At 39.0% G+C, this 21,725-nt stretch overlaps 2 protein-coding genes across 2 annotated transcripts in view; one reads left to right on the top strand and one right to left on the bottom strand.

Annotated features, from left to right (window-relative positions):
* Window positions 1-21,725, bottom strand: part of LOC146457894 (hemicentin-1-like) — a 51,151-nt gene that overhangs the window by 14,333 nt on the left and 15,093 nt on the right. The window contains exons 3-6 of the mRNA XM_085091398.1: window positions 21,199-21,441; window positions 12,969-13,247; window positions 2,697-2,954; window positions 1,463-1,729 (exon numbers count right to left, since the gene is read on the bottom strand). Of these exons, the coding sequence (XP_084947524.1) occupies window positions 1,463-1,729; window positions 2,697-2,954; window positions 12,969-13,247; window positions 21,199-21,441 (1,047 nt within the window). The remainder of the gene's footprint in view (window positions 1-1,462; window positions 1,730-2,696; window positions 2,955-12,968; window positions 13,248-21,198; window positions 21,442-21,725) is intronic.
* LOC146457895 (uncharacterized) lies at window positions 5,817-7,322 on the top strand. The gene is made up of 2 exons (XM_085091445.1): window positions 5,817-6,181; window positions 6,374-7,322. Exons 1-2 carry the CDS (start codon window positions 5,975-5,977, stop codon window positions 7,127-7,129), a joined length of 963 nt encoding a protein of 320 aa, XP_084947571.1. The 5' UTR covers window positions 5,817-5,974; the 3' UTR covers window positions 7,130-7,322.

The following is a 21,725-nucleotide window of genomic DNA, read 5'->3' as shown; positions in this document are numbered from 1 at the left end:
AAAGACTAAGAACTCCTTTTTTAGCTCTCAGGAAGTGCAAAGAAACACCAATTTTAATACTAAATGTTTTTCAATGTTATCATTTCATGAAGACAGTAATTGTTATTTATACATTTTACAGGCTCATTCATTGCACTTTTTATGAAACAACACTCCTTTGTTATCAGTGATGTTTACAATGGCATGGTTATCATAAAAATTATAACTAATTACTGTGGTTGTCATCATCATTATCACCATCATCATCACCACCATCACCACCACCACCACCATCATCATCATCATCATCATCATCATCATCATCAGACCACCAACAGCATTATTTTATGTGAACTCTCGCTTATGTTTTGTTGAATTAAAGTTACACTCGGGCAGCAGAGCCAAGCAATCGCCCTTAGACACTAATGAATTTCTTCTGTCAACAGAACTGTCCACAGAATGATTTACAGTGGTGGTGGTACAGCTGTAGCTTGTAGCAACAGTTAGTAACATTTGTTTGAGAAACAAATTTGTGATTACATGTATGTAACTGTACCTGATTAAACAAAGTCAAGGTAAGAATACTAAATAACTACTGAAACAACATTGATAATGATCCATCTTTGTGGAACCTTATAAGAAGCAAGTTTCATAAATTAAGAATACTGTAAATTGGATATCATGAGGAATAGCTTTTTTTTTTTTCAATACTCAGACAACTTCATTGGTTAACCAGCTACCCACAAATCTTTTTGGTCAATAATATTGTAGGTTAACAGGTTGACAACTGCTTATCAACACTTCATTAACAGTAGGCCAGTAAAGCTGTTGATTACAATGAGATCACTGGCAATGTAAAAAGAAGGGAAAAAAAATCTGCTGACACGTTCACATAATACTGTAGTATTATAACCTTTAGTATTACATTGTATATCATTCTGTATCTTGGTAACTTGTAAAGCAACCACAGACCACCTCACTACAGTGTACAACTATATCTAGCTTTTATTTATAAGCATTTTGGTCTTATTTTTCATAAAACGCATTGATCTATGACGCTACATTGTAGTACATGTAATATTGAGTCAGCCAGGTAACAGATTTTCTTTTGCATTTGTTGTTTTACTGGATAAATGTTTCTTTTTTTTTAAACTTTCACTTGATTTATGTTCAATAACAACCAAGTAGCACAACATGAAACAATTAAGTACAATCTTTAACCTTTTGAGCTAGCCTCACTTGACTACAGGTGCAAAGTTTAAAGTGTTGGCTTTTGCTCACAGGGGACATGTTTGGTCAGTCAGCCTCCCAACAGCAAACTCTTTTACTCCCAGTTGCAGGAACTAAGTCTCAATAAGGAACAAAATAATACCATTTCAAAGATTCTGAACATTGTTATTTTAGCCTCTATGCCAGACATTTTTTAAACAGAGTATTGAAAAGAAATTTAAAACTTGGCCATACAAACAAATATCAGACTTACAGTGAACTGTAACATTTGCAACAGCTATCGCAGGGTTCTCCACTCCATTACTGGCTGTACACTGATATTGGATCAAGTTATCAGGGTTCCCGGGTCTGCGCACATTTGCAACTGTAAGTAATGAGGTGTTGGACACAACCTCAGAACCCCCAAGTCTTGTCCATGTTATGACAGGGTCAGGTTTGCCAGATTTATTACAATACAATGATATGCTGTTTCCCTCCACTACAGTGCTTGTTGTTGCATTGATTTCTACTGATGGAGCAACTGCAAATTAAAGCAATTTAAAAGTCACTTTTAACATTAAACTTAAATTGAAACTTAAACTGAAATTTAGAAATCACATGCTGTAACATGGTATTTGCTGACCCACAAAAAAGACAGGCTAGTATTATTACATGTAGAAATAAATTGAAAAGTAGGCAAAATTAAACTTGAGGCAATGAGGGCTAACACTATTTCCCATTGTGCTTCATGACCCAAGGATTTAGCAGGGCAAATACATGGTTTGCTTCACGTTTTTGCATTGCTTTCTAGTTGATCATTGCAGATCATTTGCTCTTGAATATACTGCAGGCCAATTGCATATCACTGCAGTTGCTCACCACTCAATACCTCATTTCTTAATTAATTAACTAAATAATTAATATATTAATCATTTATTCACCGGTATTTATTTATTTATTTGCACATAATTGTTCAAAATACATGTCTTGGGTACCAGGCACCAGGCACCATGTGTGATGATGCCTGCAGGGTTGACTGCTTTGAAGAGTGGTTTCCAGCCACAAGGTTGCCATGGATACCTCCCATTACACTACAGCATTACTTGGCTTACATGTGGGCTCCACACCGACCTCTTATACACCAGTTCCTGAGCTCATACAGTGTATATTGGAGATGAATTTAATTTCCTTAACACTATGTTTTTGATTCCATAATAGGCTAAGAATTTAAGTTGAGCTCTTGAACTACAACTTGAATCTGTCAAAACTCCATCTGACTATGCCCTCACCTGACATTAATGTCAGTAACTTACAGTACATGTAATTTCAACCTAGCAAAATTGTTATTTTAAATTGCTATCTACATGTATACACTGTAATGACTGTCACTGAACCAACAGCAGTGATGCTAACAATAGCATTGTGTCAATTCATAATAACTATCAGTAACTTACAGTAATTTCAATACTTCAAATTGCTATCTACATGTGTACACCGTTATGACTTACCAACAGCAGTGATGCTAACAGTAGTGTTGCGTCCCGAGCCGACTTTGTTGATAGGAACACAGGTGTAAACTCCATTTTGGTTAACAGTGACATTAAACACACCTGAGCTGCTGTTACCAATAGAGTCGTTGTTAAAGTAGAACTGATACACATGGGCATCTGGATTGGCATCTGTACTACAGTTCAGAGACACAGTAGAGCCACGTAGCACTGTAGTGTTACTTGGAGTAGTAGTGAGCCTTGTGTTAAATGGTTCATCTATAATGTAAAATGCATACAGGTACGAAGAATGATTGTTCTGAATTCTAACATATTTTATCATGTACAAATAATACCAGAACCTTGAGGACCTGTAGGTGTTTCAAAATGTCAATAAATTGTTATTCCAAGAAAGAGCAGCAAACTCAAATTGAAAAATCTGTAGACTGCCAAGTGTTGGTTTTTAAATAAACGATTTGATATTTATAATGATTTGATTTGATGATTTTGAGGAACAAGGCAATCATGAAAATTTTGAAATACTGTATGATATTCTGTGCTGTTGGTAAAAACCTTTCATCCTGAGGACGTCTAAATCTATTAAAACAATACAATGCACAGACCCATTCTGGTTGATGGAGTCTTGGCCCACAAGCAAGAGTTTTGACAAAATAAATGAGTAGTGATTCGAAAGAAGCCAACAATAGCAAGTACTTCTCCAGCGTCCATGAATCAACAAACCACCCACACTGGGGCACTGCTCATAAATTATTTTGGCACCCACCCCAGCTGTAAAATGATTTGCCCGAGGACACATATCAGGCCTTTTCAACTTACATGTATGAATTCGAATACATGTACATGTAAATAAAGATTTCATGAAAAGCACAGGTACAGCAGGTGTGATACAAATCTGTTAAATAAGTGATAGCTGAGTTTAATCATCTGTCTCACGATTGAGCCATGTCCATAGATGTGTCCAGATCGTGATGTTTAAAAAGCTATACTGCTGGTCTTCATCAGGCAATGGTGTTGACTGATTGCGTAACAGTCGACACCATCACCGACGCAGTGCTGTCAATAAGGGCCAGTAGCAGTCCAAAACAGCCGGCTACTGGCCAATCTTTGGCCGGCTACTTTCGTCTCACTTTACTGTTAATTTTGGTAAGAAAGTTAAAATAAGGAAAAGATCCAACAAAAATAATAGTGCGACATCCGCCTCAAACGTCTGACAGGGCTCGAGACTAATTTTTTTTTCTCACTAGCCCAGTGGCTAGTGACAACCTTGATTTCACTAGCCAAAACCAATTTTCTACTAGCCAGAACTTTCAAACATGGGGGGAATTGCGGAAGGGTAGACATTTTAACTTTTAAATTATACAACGTTGATAGGGAAAAAATGTCGCAAACTTGTAGACATGACTTCGTCAGGTTTTTTATTGTCATCCCGTTAAGCCAGAGAAAATGATGTGTAATGTGTTAAGTCAAGAATATACTGCACATCCTGAGTAAGAACGCATCTCAGGTTGCCCGAAATAAGCTTCGATGAGTCAGAATCGGAGAATCATTTAAAATTTTGAACCGTATTTAGAAACTAAAGACGGCCTTTTCTCAATCGGCAGGCATTCAAACATGTTCATTTGGGCGCGTATTCCCAACAAACATTTGCATAAAAGCAATGTGACGGACTGTATACAAATAGATATGTCAAAAAAAGATGAAAGAAATATCACCTAGTTTTTATTTATTTTTTTATATTTAGTTCTGTTCAAGACAAATTGTCAAATTCGTTCGATTTACATTTCACTGGTTTTGTTAGCTTGTCGGGCGTGTTGTTTATTTATAATAGCAAACATTCCTTCCAAAAATGTCGATTCACACGACCTTGTTAAGGTAATTTAACTTTACTTTAATTATAATTAGCACACATAGGAATTAAATGGATTTCATAATCATAACTCCTCAACTTCCACAATAACAAATCCTTTTTCTGAAAGTGTTCGCGTACGTGACCAGTCAACCTCGTTGTTCATGTAAATTGCAACCCGATTGCTGATCAACACTGTGGTGACGTTGTGTGTGTTTTCACACGCAACTAATTATTGGCAGAAACAGTTTTCTATCGCTTGTCGCTCGTTACGGAAAAGGCCTGAAAAAAGTTACCGTTCGTTCGCTTTTTGGTATTTCAGTATTTCCACATTCTTTCATATTTGTCAACAGAGTATTTGTTAGCTCTGTTCTCTCAGAGTCGATTTCACTTTGCGGTTTCTTTCCACTATAAAAATGCCTCAAATTTTCACTAGCCATTTTGGCTAGTGAAAGTCCAAAACCCACTGTCCAAAACTGCATTTCAACTAGCCTGTGGCTAGTTGGCTACCGTTAGTCTCGAGCCCTGCGTCTGAGTCGAAATAAAGGCACATTTCAGGAGTTTTAAATGTGTTTACCTTTGCCATGCGCTATGGAAATTGATCGAAAGGGGTCGTGGAACGTCTGCGACATTTTCAGAGAACAGTATCCAGCAAGAAACCAGCTTAAAATAATGAAAAGATCCCGCAAAAATAATTGTAAAACATCCCGCTCAAACGTCTGAGTCTAAGTAAAGGCACATTTCAGGAGTTTTAAATGTGTTAACCTTTTGGTGGAAGTATAAAAAGTTGAAGCAGATCGAGGTGATCGAAGGGTTGTGGAACGCCTTGGACATTTTCACAGGACTAGATCCCAGGCTTTTGCATGTGCCAAAACATGAACTTGAGACACTGAATGTACTTTTTTTTTTGGAACATGAATCAGCATTTGAAGATTTATCATTTCACTATTATTTTTTAAAGCCAGTGATTGAGATTTTGAGGAAAAGAACGGTTGTATTAAATATAGAATATGGTTAGTATAGTCTTAATTTTGATTGTTCTTAAGGCCCAAATACTATCTGGAAAACATTGAAAATAGCATTTCCAAGCATCTAAATTTCAAACATTTTTTTCTGGGGGGGGGGGGGGGGGTGCCCCCACGCCCCCCTAGGAAGCTCGCGCCTTCGGCACTCGAAAAGTAGGCTGCCGCCTACTTTCCCAGTGGGGACGTCTACTTCAAAACTTATTGACAGCACTAATCACCTGAGGAAGACCAGCAGTCAGGGAGGAAGTAAGGCCATTCCCATGATGCATTGCATCCAACTATATTATCGCTGGTCGTTGCTCACGTGATCTCACATTTCGACTCAAACACAATGAATGCAGTACGCATTGTCGAGCGCTCCGACTGTCCTTTTGAAGTAAACAAGCTAGTTTATCTTCACTGTATCGATGAGAGGACCAAGAAATTTGTACCAATTACAATTTTCCTTTGTATGGAAATCTTATAAGTACTTGGGCAAGCCACATGTTAGTTTTCCGAGCAAGCTTGCTGTTCGATGCATTTGTTGTTTTGTGTGGAGCGCGGAGTCTGAAGGGAAACTGTCGGCTGCTCGAAGTCCAGTACTTCTGAATGTGAAATCATCCTGTTATTTCACGGTAAGTAATAATATTTCCTTTATCTTATACGTACATTTACGCCATTTACCTGTACCGCCACAGTTCGATTCGTACTGTAATGTCGCTTGCGTTTGTTCTACATATTCTTCAATCGTTTCACCACTAAGCTTTAATTTTAATCAAAGTTATTGCACCTATAATAATTTGCTTGTTCTCCCGACTCTTCAATAGGAATCTACTGAAAGAAAAATTTCATTTATCGTCGATTTCGACATTGTGTCCTCCACAAGCGCCCCCACAAGATTTCCTCAACCAAAATCGATGGATGAGTTGGAAAATTCTTCGGCGGAAGATCCCCTTGCCGATTGCTGGCCGTGGCTCGAATTTACGACATGCCAGTGTAAATTTCCTGCTCTAGGAAGTGTCCTCATAAATTCAGTTAGGCCTGATATTGACAGTGTGTACGAAGACGGATCATCAGAGGACGGATCGGAGCATTCAGATAAGGAACAAGGCCGTGAAGAACAAGAAGAAAATGATGTAGCTGAGCTAGACGACGAGCAGGGTGACAAGGAAGAGGATTCAGTTCCAGTGTTTACAGAGTATGTCGGATTACGTGGCAGTTCTTGGCACGAAGACTGCCAGAGCACTCTTATGAAGTGCCGAGATAAACTCTGCAGTAAAGAGGAAATTGAACTGAGAGCCCTGCCCGAAACTGATAATGTGAGGGACAAAAATGCACTCATTATTCAAGCCAAAGTCAATGATCAGTGGGATACACGTAGGAATGGATATATCCCAAAGGAACAAGTGCGAAAGTTTACTGTGGCTATTAGAAACAATGAAGTAAAAATTATCAAATTCAAAAACATTCAATGCTGGGCTCTAATGTCAGACGCTGCTACTCGGGTCTACGCAGCATCAGTATTAGTCACCAAGACTTGTAAATGGTTGCCTCGTGATAACCAGTATAATGATGACATTTAGGTCCTGAGTCGTGATTTACATGAGCCAGTCTAGCACGGGTACTGAGAACCTGGCTATCCGGGACGAGTAGGTTCTCATGTGCTGAGATCCCAGCAAACCAAGCCAGCCTGGTTCATGTAATCAGGCCATAAAAATATACTTTCCTCTGCCCATTGCCAGCAGTGTGGAAGTTCTTTACATTGTTAATGTAGGGTAAGGGGGAAATCACATCAAACTCCCAGCAAAGTTGCACCAAGTATAGTCAATCAATATTGGTAGTTGATCGATAAACGTGCCCTCAATTACTGACGATTGGTAAAATAGATGAATCCATGTTACAAATTTATTCGCACACTGACTACGTGTACAACATGACAAATAGAATCGTAAACTATCAATGAGGACGGCACACTCCACAACGTTGCCTGTACTGGCCCTGTGTAGATTTGGATTTCCAATAACTCAGTAGGGCAGTCATGATAATACCGAGTTGGACATTTCATTCTTAGCGAATTTATTAGTGAATTTCTACTCGTCCAAAAGGATTGGCACTTTCCAGGGGGGGGGGGGGGGTCTAATTATTCTCTTTTTGTGAACCATCAATGATCCCCATGCTCATTGTAGCCATAAATTGTTTAAAATGTTGTTTGGAATTTGTTATATAAAATTAGGAAAATGATGTCAGCTTGCAAAATTGTGAGGCAGTTTAGAAACCACCATTTTTTGTACAAAGTAAACCATTGGAGTAAAGGAAATAAACTGTCCAAACAACTCAACAGATGAACCATTTTTCTTCCACAATAGACCATTCAGAGTTCCATTTGCATGTGTCAAAGAAAGGCAAAGTCCAAATCCTTTGTTATGAAAATGACTCTTATTTGCAAGTGACTAATAATCATTTTCATATGAAAGGTTTTGCATTTGCCTCGCATAAACAGGAAAAAGGCAAGTCTGTAAATTCCTGTTAATTAGTTTCCTCTGAATGTTCAAACATACAATTAAATATCGTATCAGAGTAAGAAATCCATAAAGATATATCATTTTCGACTGTACATAAACAGTATGTTTATTTCAACTTACGCAAGATTTACACAATATCACATGGTGTCACATACAGGTAACCAGTTTGAACATTGGAGGTAACTATGGTAACCTTTCACCACCTTGGTAAGTCATGTTTAGTCTTCAATGACTGACTTAATTTCATTTTTGTATTAATGAGATGTTCATAGCTTACTGGCTAGTCTATTGGTATAGACGTTTCCAATAAATCTTATCCCCAAGAAATCTCCAAAAAAAGGCTGTGGAGGAGGCAGTACTAGTATAACTTGTCCGATTGATTAAATGACAGGAGGTAAATCAATGTCAAATCGATGAAATCTTTGCCTGGTTGACACTCTATCTCTTGCTGGTAAGAATGACCTTCCTGCAGTGAAAATTGAGCTGTCTTCTCTTGTGTTTCGCACAAGTCGATGAAGCCGGTATGGATTTTTAGCAGGGTTATCATTTGCAGCATCATTGAGATTTGTACTTGTATTCGTGTAAGGAGGATTATCAGCTGTTGACCAAACTATTTTCAAATAATTCTTATATTGTCTGAGAAAAGTTATGATTATTGGTGGCTTTGGAACCAAAAGACAAGGAGGCACTCAGTTGTCAATGTGGTAGTATGATTGGACAATATTGTTTTTTTTTTTTTTCATTATGCCATCTGCTCCAAATTTGAAAATCATTTCTAGTCTCCTCAAGTGCACATAACTTCAATTAGTTCAATTTTGGTCTTCATGTGCATACCGCTCAATTTTTCTCCATTTGAATTTGAACTCTTTCAGTGAAAAATTAGGCCTAGCCAGCTGTGGCACATGCAAAAGAAGCATTCTAGATCATCAGTTTCTGAACCACGGGGGTTCTCTTCATAGCCAATCTCCACATTTTGGCAACGCCGAAACTCTTGACACTCAATGTTGGTTGTCACCTCAATCCCAGTTTCACTGGAAAATCCTCTGATGCCACTGATGGGTCTAGACCAAAAAACAAGAGGAACAAAACCTTATTGTCAAGTATTTCCTCAATGAAAAAGCAGTCATGCTCAATCATAGTATTGAGGATGGTAACCATTCACTCCTCTGGCTCAAGGCCACTGGAACTAAGCTAGAAATAACTTGTGTGAGAAGGTTAAAATTCATTTACTCCTTGTTCACTGCCAAATTAAATTAGAGTCCCTAATGATGCCTTGTTTATTGAAATGTGTTAATAGAACCAAGTCAAGTTTGTGTCATAAAAAACTGAAATAATCACTATTATGAAAAGTTCTGATACTGAAGAGGAAATGCAATGAAAGAGAAAAATTCAAACAGTCGAAACAAATGTTTCAAGGTCTTATTTTAGGAGACACGATTTAAGCAATTGTTTCAAATTACAAACTTGATCATCAAGAAATTGACCTGATCCATAACAAAACACAGTGATACCCGCACGAAAATTCTGAGCGAGACACGAGCGAGATTCCGGCCTGAGAAATGAGCGAGACATAGCCAAACACTAATCAGGCTTGCAAGAGCGTGACATTTTGAACGATACGTGAGCGAGAATCCACCAAGACAAATGAGCGAGACATAGCCAAACACTAATCAGGCTTGCAAGAGCGTGACAATTTGAAAGATAAACGAACGGGAATGGAGCGAGACATTTGTATTAATTAATATTGCTGATGTTTCGCTGAAATTATAGCTTGAATTTGTCTCGCTAGAGTTGGGCTGTATTATGGCCTAAATTATAATGTAGGTAATGCAACACCAGATAATAAAAATAGCACGTACACATTAACTACCTGTCGTACTTCGCGTCAAAAACTCGTTTATTATAAATCTACGCAATGACTACAAATTATGGCTACAATATATTTTAACAAAATTAAACGTTTCTGCATTTAATAGTACTTCCTGAGGTAACTGAAACATCAGAATTAGTGGGATGTTTACTACGAAGTGAACTGACATATGTGAGTTAAATTGTTTATCTTTTGATCAAGGCGGTGTACTCTACACGCGATGTTTTCTGTTTGCGACTCTTCGATACAACTGGAAATTGAAACGAATACACGGCTATTCGAGAGGCTATTCAAAAACAAAACTATTTTAGCCTACTTGGTGCCATTGTGACTTTAAAATTATGACAGAAAAACCGAGTATAATTTTACAATACCTCATTCTAGCTCACTCCGATCTGTCGAGTACATACCTGAACCGCGAAACGCCTTGTATACAATTAGCGGGCGGTATTTTGCTGGGTATTAAACGTAAACCTTTTTCTGTTACCTCCAAAATATTTATATTACAAAAGAAAAAAAAGAGTCGCTCAAGGTGTGCCGTTTGTTTCCTGCTGTTTCCCTTGCTGCGCCAGAAACTTTCGTTTTGAACAGCTAACTTGATTCCTAAAGATTTAATTGATTTGTTTTGGTTGCGGGGCGGTCCTTTTGGTTTGCAGAAATACATCACGCATTCTGAAAAACAACGTAGAAAACGAAGAAATAATTTAGAGCTGCTATAGTGTTAGTCAGCTTTTCATCAACACCGTTTGAGCTTCACTGAGGACCGTTTGAGCTTCATTTGAGCACGCACTAATCATGTAATGATTCATGGCTAAAATAAGTTTAACCGTAAATGCGCGCGCTGAAAACAGCATCATCGGAACAACCCCACATGCATGTACATTCTTATAGCCGTGAATCGATCGTTTTCCATCCAGTGGGAATTCAGGTAAAGTATATCAATCATTTTATCATCACACTTACGTTTGGGACGCACATGGAGAATAAATGAATCCCGAGGAAAGCCGTTTGCTTCTCTTGAATGCGCCAGTTTTACCAAGCTCTTTGAATTCATCAGAATTCATCCACCAGCCAGGGTACAACGAGAATTTGGTACACTGACCTGTTTATCGCTGTGAAAGTATATGTAAGCATACAAAATTCCATCCATATCTTCGGAAACTAACACAGTCAAAAATATTTTTGAAGAAAATGGAGCTAAACGGTCAAACGTCTGAATGCAGAGCTTTCCTTCTTGAACTGCCCGGCGCTAACGTACGGGATAAGATTTCAAAACAACAGCCAATCAGGAAAGTCGAGTTCTTGATCATGCGATAGGTATCATCTATCTCTTTGCTTGAATTGTTTGTTATTTCAGCAGTGCGTGATTCGATCTACCCCAATTTTTTATTGTATTTTATTTCGTGTAGCTAATAATTGCACTCGGAGTCAAGTATTTCGCCAAAAACAATTTATAGCCGTATCAATACTCGTAAAAGATCCTCGAAACATGCCAATCGATCATCTTCACGAACGTTGGTTTCTCGTCATGTTTATTTGGAACACGCTCAGAGCCAGCCATATTATCGCCCATCAGTTCGTGCATTGCAAAATTCATGGTCTACAAACCCAGAGGAGGTAAATATTTTTTTAACTATCACGTTGATGTATCGTTCCATTCTCGGCCATAACACAGCCCAGCAAATGTCACGTTCACCGCGTAAACGACGTAAAACCAGTCTCGCTCGATCACGCTAATTTCTGGCTATATTATCGCTCTGAACATAGCAAGACAAATGTCTCGTTCTACTGCTGTAGCGAGACAAATCCGGTGTCTCGCTTTGTCTCGTTCAATTTACGCCGCAAAAATGACTTTATGGTCAGAATCAGGCCGGATTCTCGCTGTGACAGGCTGTAAATTTTCGTACGGGTATATAAAGAATTGTACTTGTTAATCTGTTAAAAGATCAGAGTGGATTTACAGATGACAATAATAAATGGATAAGCTTCATTGTTATTAAATGTTGGTTCATGTACAGTGTCCTACCTCTGATAGAGGCCTTTCAGTCAACAGGGTTTTACTGGACGCATCACACGTACAATGTACCGTTGATCACTTCTTCTCTGGCTTATTAGGTGTTGTCGCACATTCTATGTGATGTCTTTTCCCCGAACTGGAATCGTCCATTATCTAGAACGAAGAAGCACGAACATAAACAAAACATTGCTTCTCGATATTTCTCATTTCTACCGAAAACAGCTCAGAGCAGGACGAAAATTGCAATAAAACAAGAATAAACAGTCCAAATTTCGCGTCACAAAAAAAAAGCGACCCGCTTGAACTATATGATGCAACAAGGCGAAGTCCAGCGAATAACGCAGTGAAAGCAGTTTGCCCTTGCGACACAGTGAAAGTAACCATTCCCGCCATATTTTCAGGGATTTTCAGTCGATATTTGCCCCAATAAAACGTGAGTACATTAGGGTACATTTCGAATACTTTAGTTCTGTGCTCCTCAAAGCAAAGATTTAACTCTTCAATGGGCAAATGTATTCCATATATTATTGAAGAAAACGATTTTCGCATACCTTTGTGAAACGATCATAGACAAACAATGGCGTCTTCACGGCATGCTGCCCACAAACAAAGCCCTAGAAAAATAATACAGCACAATCATTATTCCTTCAATTCCTCATCAATAAGTAGTGGAAATGACAAAATACAAAAATCAGGGAAAAACTTACCGAAATCAACTTCCGTGAACAAGATAAATCCAGATGAAAAACGGTGATTTTACGTGCGAACCACAACGATTTCTCTACGAGGCATCATTGAGGGGAGCATTTTTGACGCTAAGCATCATGGGTAGGGCCTTATTTCCTCCCTGACCAGCAGTATAGCGGTCGAAACGTCACAATCCACATCTATGCACATGACTCAATCGTGTGACAAACGATAAAACTCAGCTATCATTTCAAACCACAATGTCAAACGCCTTTCATAATAAATATCTTAATACTAATAATATTTTCATAAAGTGGCATACTTACAGAACACTATCACAGGGATCACTTCTGCTTCTCCATCACCATAATAATTGAATGGAGTACAACTGTAGTTCACCTGAGCTATTCTCTCATCAATAGAAGTTGTATAGGTCACAAAAGTTTGGCCAGTTGTGGTGTTAATCAAGCTTTCCCTCTCTCTGTACAATCTATAGTTTGCAGGTGGGTTGGCCTGTGCACTGCAAGTCAGGGTGAAGTTTGTGTTCAAGTCAACAGTGTTGTCATTCTCATCTGTTGTCAAGTTGGTGTTTATTGGATGATACTCTACATTTTTAAGGAGAAAAAAAACAATTAATGTTCCACTTGTTCAGTTTTGTAAGACATGCCCCATAACTACCTTAGCCTTCAAACGCTTAAAATTAATAATAAATACTAACAGGAACTCACACAGCTTTTGCAATAATTATGTTAATTCAACCCTCTAGACTACAGTAGGTTGTTTTTCATCTTCTGGACCTGACCCAGGGGGAGTGGGTTGAATTTGCTCCCCCTTTTTATAACTACTATGGGACTATTAAAGCTATTGAAATAAAAAACTGGAGTCCTGACAAATAGTAATTTTTGTTACACGGGCCATGAACTCACAGCGTACCGTAGTTTGTTTCAAAGACGACACAGAAGAATTTTGCATGGCAAAGTGAAGGTCATGATTTGTAGCCCAACTTTGGATAAACGTTGAAATAATTTCTTCAGCGCTTGAGAAAGTTAGAAACGTAAACTAGGCAACAACAAAGAATTAAGTCGTGTTTTATTGATGTAAAAGATCGACCATTTTAGATTTTTTCCCAATTTTTCTGGATATAATTTTAGCAAAAGTATTACAGTCGAACCTGTATTTAGCGGCCCTATATTAAGCGGTCACCCTCTATTAAGCGGTCAGTTGTCAAAGTCCCGAAAATTACTTCCCTCAATTACTGTAATTTACTCTTAAGCAGTCACCTCTATCAAGCGGTCGCGTCACCCTTTGCTAAGTCCTGACGAGCTGTTTCTATTGTCTTGACCCGTATTAAACGGCCACTTTGTAAAAGGAAACCACTCAAATACTACACTAGTTCATACAAGTACAAATAGCACACCAGGTAATTGATTTCCTTGTTTATTTTCACAAATCATTAAATCGCCGAATACATTACTCGAACATTACTGTTTATGCCTTGAGGTCAAAAGTCTTGTCATCATTGCAGATCGAATATTCTTCTTTCATTAATTTCTGTTTAAGCCAGTTGCACGAGAAGTCATCCCAGTTTAACGGACACCAGGAACTTTCTCTGGCGTTAAGGAAAGTGAATTACATACCTAGCGATGTTAAACTACGCAAACCTAAACAACAGACATTGATATCTAATTATTTTTCTTCTTAAAGTGCCCATATCGGAATTTTTATTTTCTTATCTGAATCTAAACATCACCCTAAGAACTTCAGTGAAAAAATTTTTCGATTTGCATAAAACGCGAATTTTTTATGAATTTTATAAGATGTTCAAATTTGCCGCCATTTTGGCCCACCATTCGCATTAGTCTCCTCTCGGTTTAGCAAGAGCTGTGACGTAGATTCAGGAACACATGACTTCAGCCTTTCTCTGGATCTCACTGAAAACAAGTCGCGGTATTTCTGCACATTTCTCGAAAATGCCGGAAAGATGTGTTGCAGCGAGATGTGGAAACATCAAAGACGAAGCGAATGGAATAAGCATGCACAGGATTCCTTTCTTTGGCACCACATGCCCGCAAAGACTGAGGAGGCGAAAGAAATGGATCGATTTTATGCTGGAGCGGAGGAAGATGTGGACGCACGCCTGGAAAGACCTCGTCCTTGTGCTCGATGCACTTCAATGACGAGGATTTCACAAGGCTGATGAATTCAGGTTTAAACTTAAAACGTGAACTGAAGTAGGATGACATCACGTTTGTGTTTATCCTTTAAAACAGCTAAGCGAAAGGAAGACGAAGACCAAGAGCCACCTTCGAAGAGGAGCAGGGAAAAGCGAATGGTAAGCTTTCGATACTGAATATTCACACCCGCTTGTGACATTCTAAGCGTTGTAACCTTCTGAGGTTTATAGTTTGACCTCACTGTTAACTCAGTCACAAGTTTTATAACATATGGCGTAATTGTTTTGGTATATATTCTCATAGATCGTGAGATCCGCGAAGTTTCGTTGAGACCAAGCTCTCAAAAAATACTAGCACAAATGCTACCACTGATGTAAATGGATCGATGCGAGAACAGTCGCACTCGGCGAACACAGAAAACATTGTAAACCACGATGTAGATAAGGTAGATAAACTGCAGCAAGAATTCAACGAGCTCAAACAAATATTGTACACACGTGTTGCAGAATTCTGCAAACAATAAAAATGTTGAAAAGTATAACAGCGAAAACCTAACCACCACAACGGGGGTTCAAAATAAAAAAAGGGCACAAAACAAATAACAAGCGCAGAGAGCGCAGTAATTAAAATTGGCTAAAAAACGGATCGAGACACAAAGGGAAAAACACGAGAAATTCATACAGAATTTTTCAAACAAACAGCTTAGCGACAGCCTGTTAGTGTTATTTCTAAAGGGCACAAATTTGTCCGGACACCGGTGACAGACACGAATTACATTAGACGCCAACTCTTGTTAGACTTCGAACATTTCGCAAGACGTATGCGCCTAAAAGATACAATGGATTTCGTAAACTGTGGGACAGTGACAAAAAGGAAATTAACCTGTTCATTGGACAAGCTAACAACTTCCATCCTACAATTAAATTTACGGCCGAAATTTCAGAGAATGAGACAAGCTATTTTATTATCACAGTTCAACATGTGTCCTTCCTGTAGTTCCGCAAGAACAATGTCGCTAATCAGCGCTTCCCTTCGAGTTCCTTGCAGCAGTAGCACGCACTGATATTTGCTAGCAGATCACGGCTACAGTTACCACAAGTACATCTACATGGAAAACAATTCGTTCGAATGTATGTGAGTACTTGGCCATAGTTTTGACAGATGATAAGAGCACGTATGCAAAATGCAAGGTGAGAACTTTACCATCCACTAACACGCACTCCATTCTCCAAGCGTTTCGTTAAATCTTCCTCAAGACGTCGCTTCTCCTCTTGTTCCTTGCAATATCTTTTTAGCCATTCTTCGTCTGCTATCGGCTCGTCCGTGTACGGTTCGAGTGTATCATCATCTTCACACGTATTACTTGTTTCGCGGACGCCATCTATCGCCTCGACTTCGACGCTTTCAAATTCGTCCTAGCTGCTTTCTTCAGCGGTTTGCTCACTTTCCGTGTCAGCTAAGTTTCCTGCCATGGAATATACTTATTTGGAGCTAAGTTTTTCCTTCCTACCGGTGAATCTGACGATTTTCTTTCTGCCGCGAATGTACTTTACTGAAGGTCAAGTGAGTGCATAGACGTGAGAGTTCCTGAATGTAAGTCACAGACCATGTCACGTGGCCCTATTGTGAGCCCGTCGGCATTCTCATCAGCGGGGCGGGTGGACCGCAATAAAATAGGATTTTAAAGATTTGTAAAATTCATCAAAAATTCGCGTTTCATGCAAATCAAAAAATTTTTCGCGGACATTCTTCGCGTAATGTAAAGATTCAGATGAGAAAATAAAAAAAATTCCGTTATGGGCACTTTAAGACAAATAGGTTTAAAAGACAAAACTCGAAAGATTAGGAGTATGTCTTTTTCTAACGACCGGCTGTAATACCGGCTGCATCAACTTGACGTTAATGTTTTGTTACTCCCTTTCTATGTTCTATTTTTCTCAAACCATGTTATTGTTGCAGTTACTTTTAACCGAGTAAGCGATTTTTGAGCGCTTTTATGCATAAGCTGTTAATTAAACTACGTAATATAAAATGGCATTTTCGCCGTGTTCTGACCTGTATTTTTCACAACCTGTATTAAGCGGTCACTTAGCCATTCCCCGAGGATGACCGCTTAATACAGGTTCGACTGTAACAAGTAAAATAGCAAAGTGTTCTAAATAGCTAAACTAGAGTAGTCGACGTTGCTTCAATAATACAAAAATTGATCGTAATAGTGTGAGTCATCAATTTTTAGTCTAAATGGATTTTGAACTTCTGAGGGGTACAGGGAGGAGCGTTTTAAAAACCCGGAAAATTCCGGGGGGTGAGGAGGCGGGGGTCATCATAAACCCTCTGGAACAGAAATTCTGAGGGGGTGGGGGGTTAAAATAAAAAACCTTCCATGGTGGGGGGGTATGGATATTTTCTGGAACTGCACATTTTACTTTTGCTTTTTTGTGAAAATCCAAATTGAAATTAGCCTCCCATGCAGACATTCTTAGGGGTTCGTCACGCGTTCCTGCCCCACGAACGTCTGCTGAAACGAACAGCCACTTCCGTTCGTCGACTGCAGACCAATCAGGAAACGTTTCCCAACTTTGGGTAAACTCGTGTTTGATATTAAAAATATTACCCGAGACAGGATGGCGGACCTTAATGTGGTTTTTGGCCCGGGGTTTTTGGTCATGTGTGCCAAACGTTTGGTATAAGGGAGTTGAATGCGTATCAAAGAGTCAAGTCATAGTGCAATTTGCGCAGAAGAAAACTAATGTGTTCGTAAACCTTCCAACTGGTTATGGAAAGTCACTTATTATCAAGCTCTATCGTTTGTTTACAATTCAATTCTTGAAGCTGCTGGTCACTGATTGTTGTTGTGGTTTCACCGCTTGTAAATCTTATGAAAGACCAGGTAGACAAACTGGCAAATCTTGGAATTCATGCCGCTTCTCTCAGTGAAATCACTGAAGAAAATGCAGGGTGCTGTGGAAGGAAAAATTTCAATCGTATCATGAGCAGCTTTGAGCAGGAAAAAAATTCCACCCAGGGGTCCTCTTAATATTGTACGCGATGTGTCATCGTATGCCTGGAAATGTTACATGAAACAGCCACAGTGTATTATAGTCACGCAGTTTCATCTTGTGCTTTCGAGACAAACTCGTGGCTTGCGACGCGCAGTGTTTTCCGGAGTGGTATTGTATGATATATTTTCCACGGTCAACTGCCGATTTTGCCATTGGTTTTCCTTCATTTTCATAACATTTCCTAGCCCAGACTGTCACAAAGGAATGGAATTATTTGTATTTATTGATAATTGCGGCGGGCAGCAATTTAATTTATTGAATAACAGCAGACCACTTCCTCTGCTCGAGGATTGACCTTTACACATGCATATTCGACCTGGTAAGTTGTACCTACCATAAAGCCAAGGAAAATAGTTCTTGGGTCATTCGTTCTTATTTTCTCTACCTGAGAATGCGATGCTCAGATAAATCGACGCCAGCTTCGATAAAATAATGTACTTCTGAAATTGAGTTGTATTAGTGTGAATTGTCCCAGCTTTCTCTGTCTTTGAATTTGGCTAACAAATTTCCTCTCAGCATTTAACGCAAGTATCATAGGATTGAAATCTCGAAAAGCAACGTATACGTTTAGGAATTAGAACGATATTTTGGAAGGATGTACCTCCTCAGACCATTGCCGAGAGTCGAAGTCTTGTTGAATCTTTGTTATTATGGCAGGAAACTGATCGAGGTTGGGAAACTCGCGCGTATTCGTCATGGATTCACGATCATATGAAAGCAAAGCAAGGCATTGGTGAGTAGTGAAATTTATAAATAGGCTATATCAATTTTAAGATTCTGTTTTTTGAACTTATTGTATTGCATAGCTTGGCTCTTAGTCATTTATTTACTGCACTGTTTTCATCTACCGCGCGCCACATTAATTCAATCATCACCGCGCGATATTAATCCTGTTCTGCTTTACTTGGGTAGTCAGTTTTTATTGAACTGTTGTTATCTGTCGGGCAGACTGCTTTACTTGGGTAGTCAGTTCTTCCCAGAACTGTTGTTATCTGTCGAGCAAACTGCTTTACTTGGGTAGTCAGTTCTTTATTAAGCTGTTGTTATCTGTCGAGCAGAACATTAACCGGCTAACCTCACACTATGAACACTAACTTAGGTTCTGCTTTAGCTTATCGAGCAGAATGCTCTGCTTCCACTAATAAATATCGCAATAACCAATTCTGCTCTACTTGGGTAGTCAGCTTTCTTTTCAGTGAGCTGTTGTTATCTGCCGGGCAGGATATTGATCTAGCTTACTGTAATATTCTGCTTTGTAAGTATTTTGCTTCTGCGTTGCGCATAGCTGCTCTGTCGAGTACAAATGTAGTATACAGTAACACAGCTTTGTAGTCCCAATTCTTTATAACTCTTTATGAGAGGAATATCAACCTCGCACTCCAGTTTATCAACTATTCCTTTTTTCTTCCATTTTAGGGACGTCCGAATGCAACACGCGGAGACGATCACTTGCTTTGTATCATCAATGTACAATTGTATCACTTTTCTTTCTTTTTTCTTTTGTGGAAAAAAGACTCCGAATTTTGTTTAATGTGATTAAAACGTTCACAAAAACAGTGTCTAGCGCGGCTTGTCTTACAATAAATATTGTTACATTTTGTGCAGTAAATGAATGTCCCAAACTCTGTGCCGCGATTCTACTGCTTTTGGCAGGAATTGTTTGCGTTTGTTCTTTGATTCGATGTTCTTTTAAAACTGCTAAATCGCCCAGTTGCCTAGTTTGAGTGGTTCATATTATATTAAGTCTGTGCCCTGGAGTTACTATTCAAGCAAAAGAACCATGTCTTACAAAAAGCGTAAGAACCTTCGTTACTGGTTACGGTTCGCATGGATGAAAACGAAAGCATTCTTCGCGCGTTCAATCTGCACAAACCACGATGTCTGGGATTTTGTTTCTCTCTGCATGACTGCTGGAACTCCACACGTGTGAAAAAAGACCATTCTGACCATGAATTATAACACGCAAAGGTGCAAAACGGTTTCTCTTGTTGCAGTTAATGATAAGCCATTGGTGATTTCAACTCACCGTAAGCTCATTAGCATACATTTTTTTCTTCACCTAAGCTCATCATGGCACGTCCAGAAGCGAAAATATCTCCACGGGTGATGATTTCCGTTGTTTCGCAGTATGTGATTGGCTTTACTTGTCATAATGAGTCAATGCTGATTGGTCTGTTCAGACAAAGGCAATTTGCCGACGAACGGAAGTGGCTGTTCGTTTCAGCAGACGTTCGTGGGGCAGGAACGCGTGGCGAACCCTTAAGAACGTCTGCGTGGGAGGCTAAATTGAAATAGACCAATAACAAATTTATGACAATTTTCCAACACCCGAGCAACGAGGCATACATTTGATTGCATGGAAGCTGGCCATAATTTTGAAACCTACCAACATTCCTTATGCGTGACTGAAAACATGGCGGCCACGAAGAATACAATAGTTTCATGGACAATGGTTCGTGATCGTGTTCTTTTGGTTGTACATGTATCTTGTTCAAATTTATGTTTTTTGTTTTGTCTTTCAATCTACGTTTATGAAATGTCCCAAGCTTACGTAAAGAGTTTCTTGTCTTAATTTCTTGATCAAGAGGAACAAAACATCTGGTTGTCCGATCAGGCAAGTTTTACCGGACTTTTACTTGCCCACTGCATCACTTTACTTGCCCCGGGCAAGCCGGCAAGATTTTGTGCCGAACACTGTTCAGTATCGTTACAATTATCTTTTTTGATCCAGCATCATGCTACGGGATAACTTCTTGTCCTATTGACAGGCTGAGAGGAGTTAAAGAATTTGGGGAGTTTCCAGCAAGCAATAAAAATGGTAGAAAAGGAATGAGATTAATTTTAAAGTGCTGTGCACAGTGAGGACCACCGTCCTAATCTTGTTTGCCAGGCTTGCTGCCCTGTGAAGGAAATTTGGTTTGCCAAGGTCAAAGAAAAATAAAAACAGTACATCACCGACTAAGTTTGTGAGATAATAAATCATTTGCAAAATCTGAAATTTGTCTCTTTTTTTGGTAGAACAGCCCTGTTACCATGGTAACCACATCAGAACAAGCCTAAATTGAAGTATTGCCCAACAAAAGAACCCAAACGTGGGCCACATTGGAGGGAGGCAAGTTCTCTCGTGAACCACTGCACAAATCCCTGCTCCCAACTTGTTCACCCACAATCTTAAAACGTATTTTGCTCAGGCTATTCTGACTGAGGAACCTTAAAGAGTGAATTCTATTTCACAAATTAAAGTGACTGGCAGCAGTGAACACTGTTACATGTACATTAAATTGGTAAATACAATATCTTGCCACGCTTAACTCACTCACGTTGTACAGTGATATTAACTGATGCATAAGCAGGACTTCCAACACCATTATCAGCAGTACAGATGTAGGTTCCTTCATCTTCTTTACCAGTGATGATGAATGACTCGTTGACAGTACTGTTATCAGAAAGTCTTGTCCAGGTGATGCTTGGTGCTGGATTACCATCAGCTGTGCACTGTAGATTCACTTGATCTGTCTCATTGACTGTCAGGGGATCAGAGATTTGAGTTATTTTAGAAGGATCTGAAAAGGAAATGTTGTGAAGTGTCAATAAGTTTATAAGTACAACTAGTGTACGGTAGAAAACTCAGATTTTGCTTCAGTGATCTATGATGCTAGTGAAATGCGGAAATAAAATAAAGAAAAAATACTCATTAATTCATTTACCATCTTTCTCTCCCTCACCACATAAACCCCTCTCAAGCAAGTTACATGCCATACCTTAGAACTTATTAATTATAAATTGGTAGTTATCTAGAGTTCCATGATAGTAACTAACTTAAGTTAACTGCAACAAACTCTGCAAC

The sequence above is a fragment of the Pavona decussata genome, unplaced genomic scaffold (assembly GCF_977016875.1).
Source record: "Pavona decussata unplaced genomic scaffold, jaPavDecu1.1 SCAFFOLD_236, whole genome shotgun sequence".
NCBI lineage: Eukaryota > Metazoa > Cnidaria > Anthozoa > Scleractinia > Agariciidae > Pavona > Pavona decussata.
This window is presented reverse-complemented; position numbering and strand designations above follow the sequence as displayed.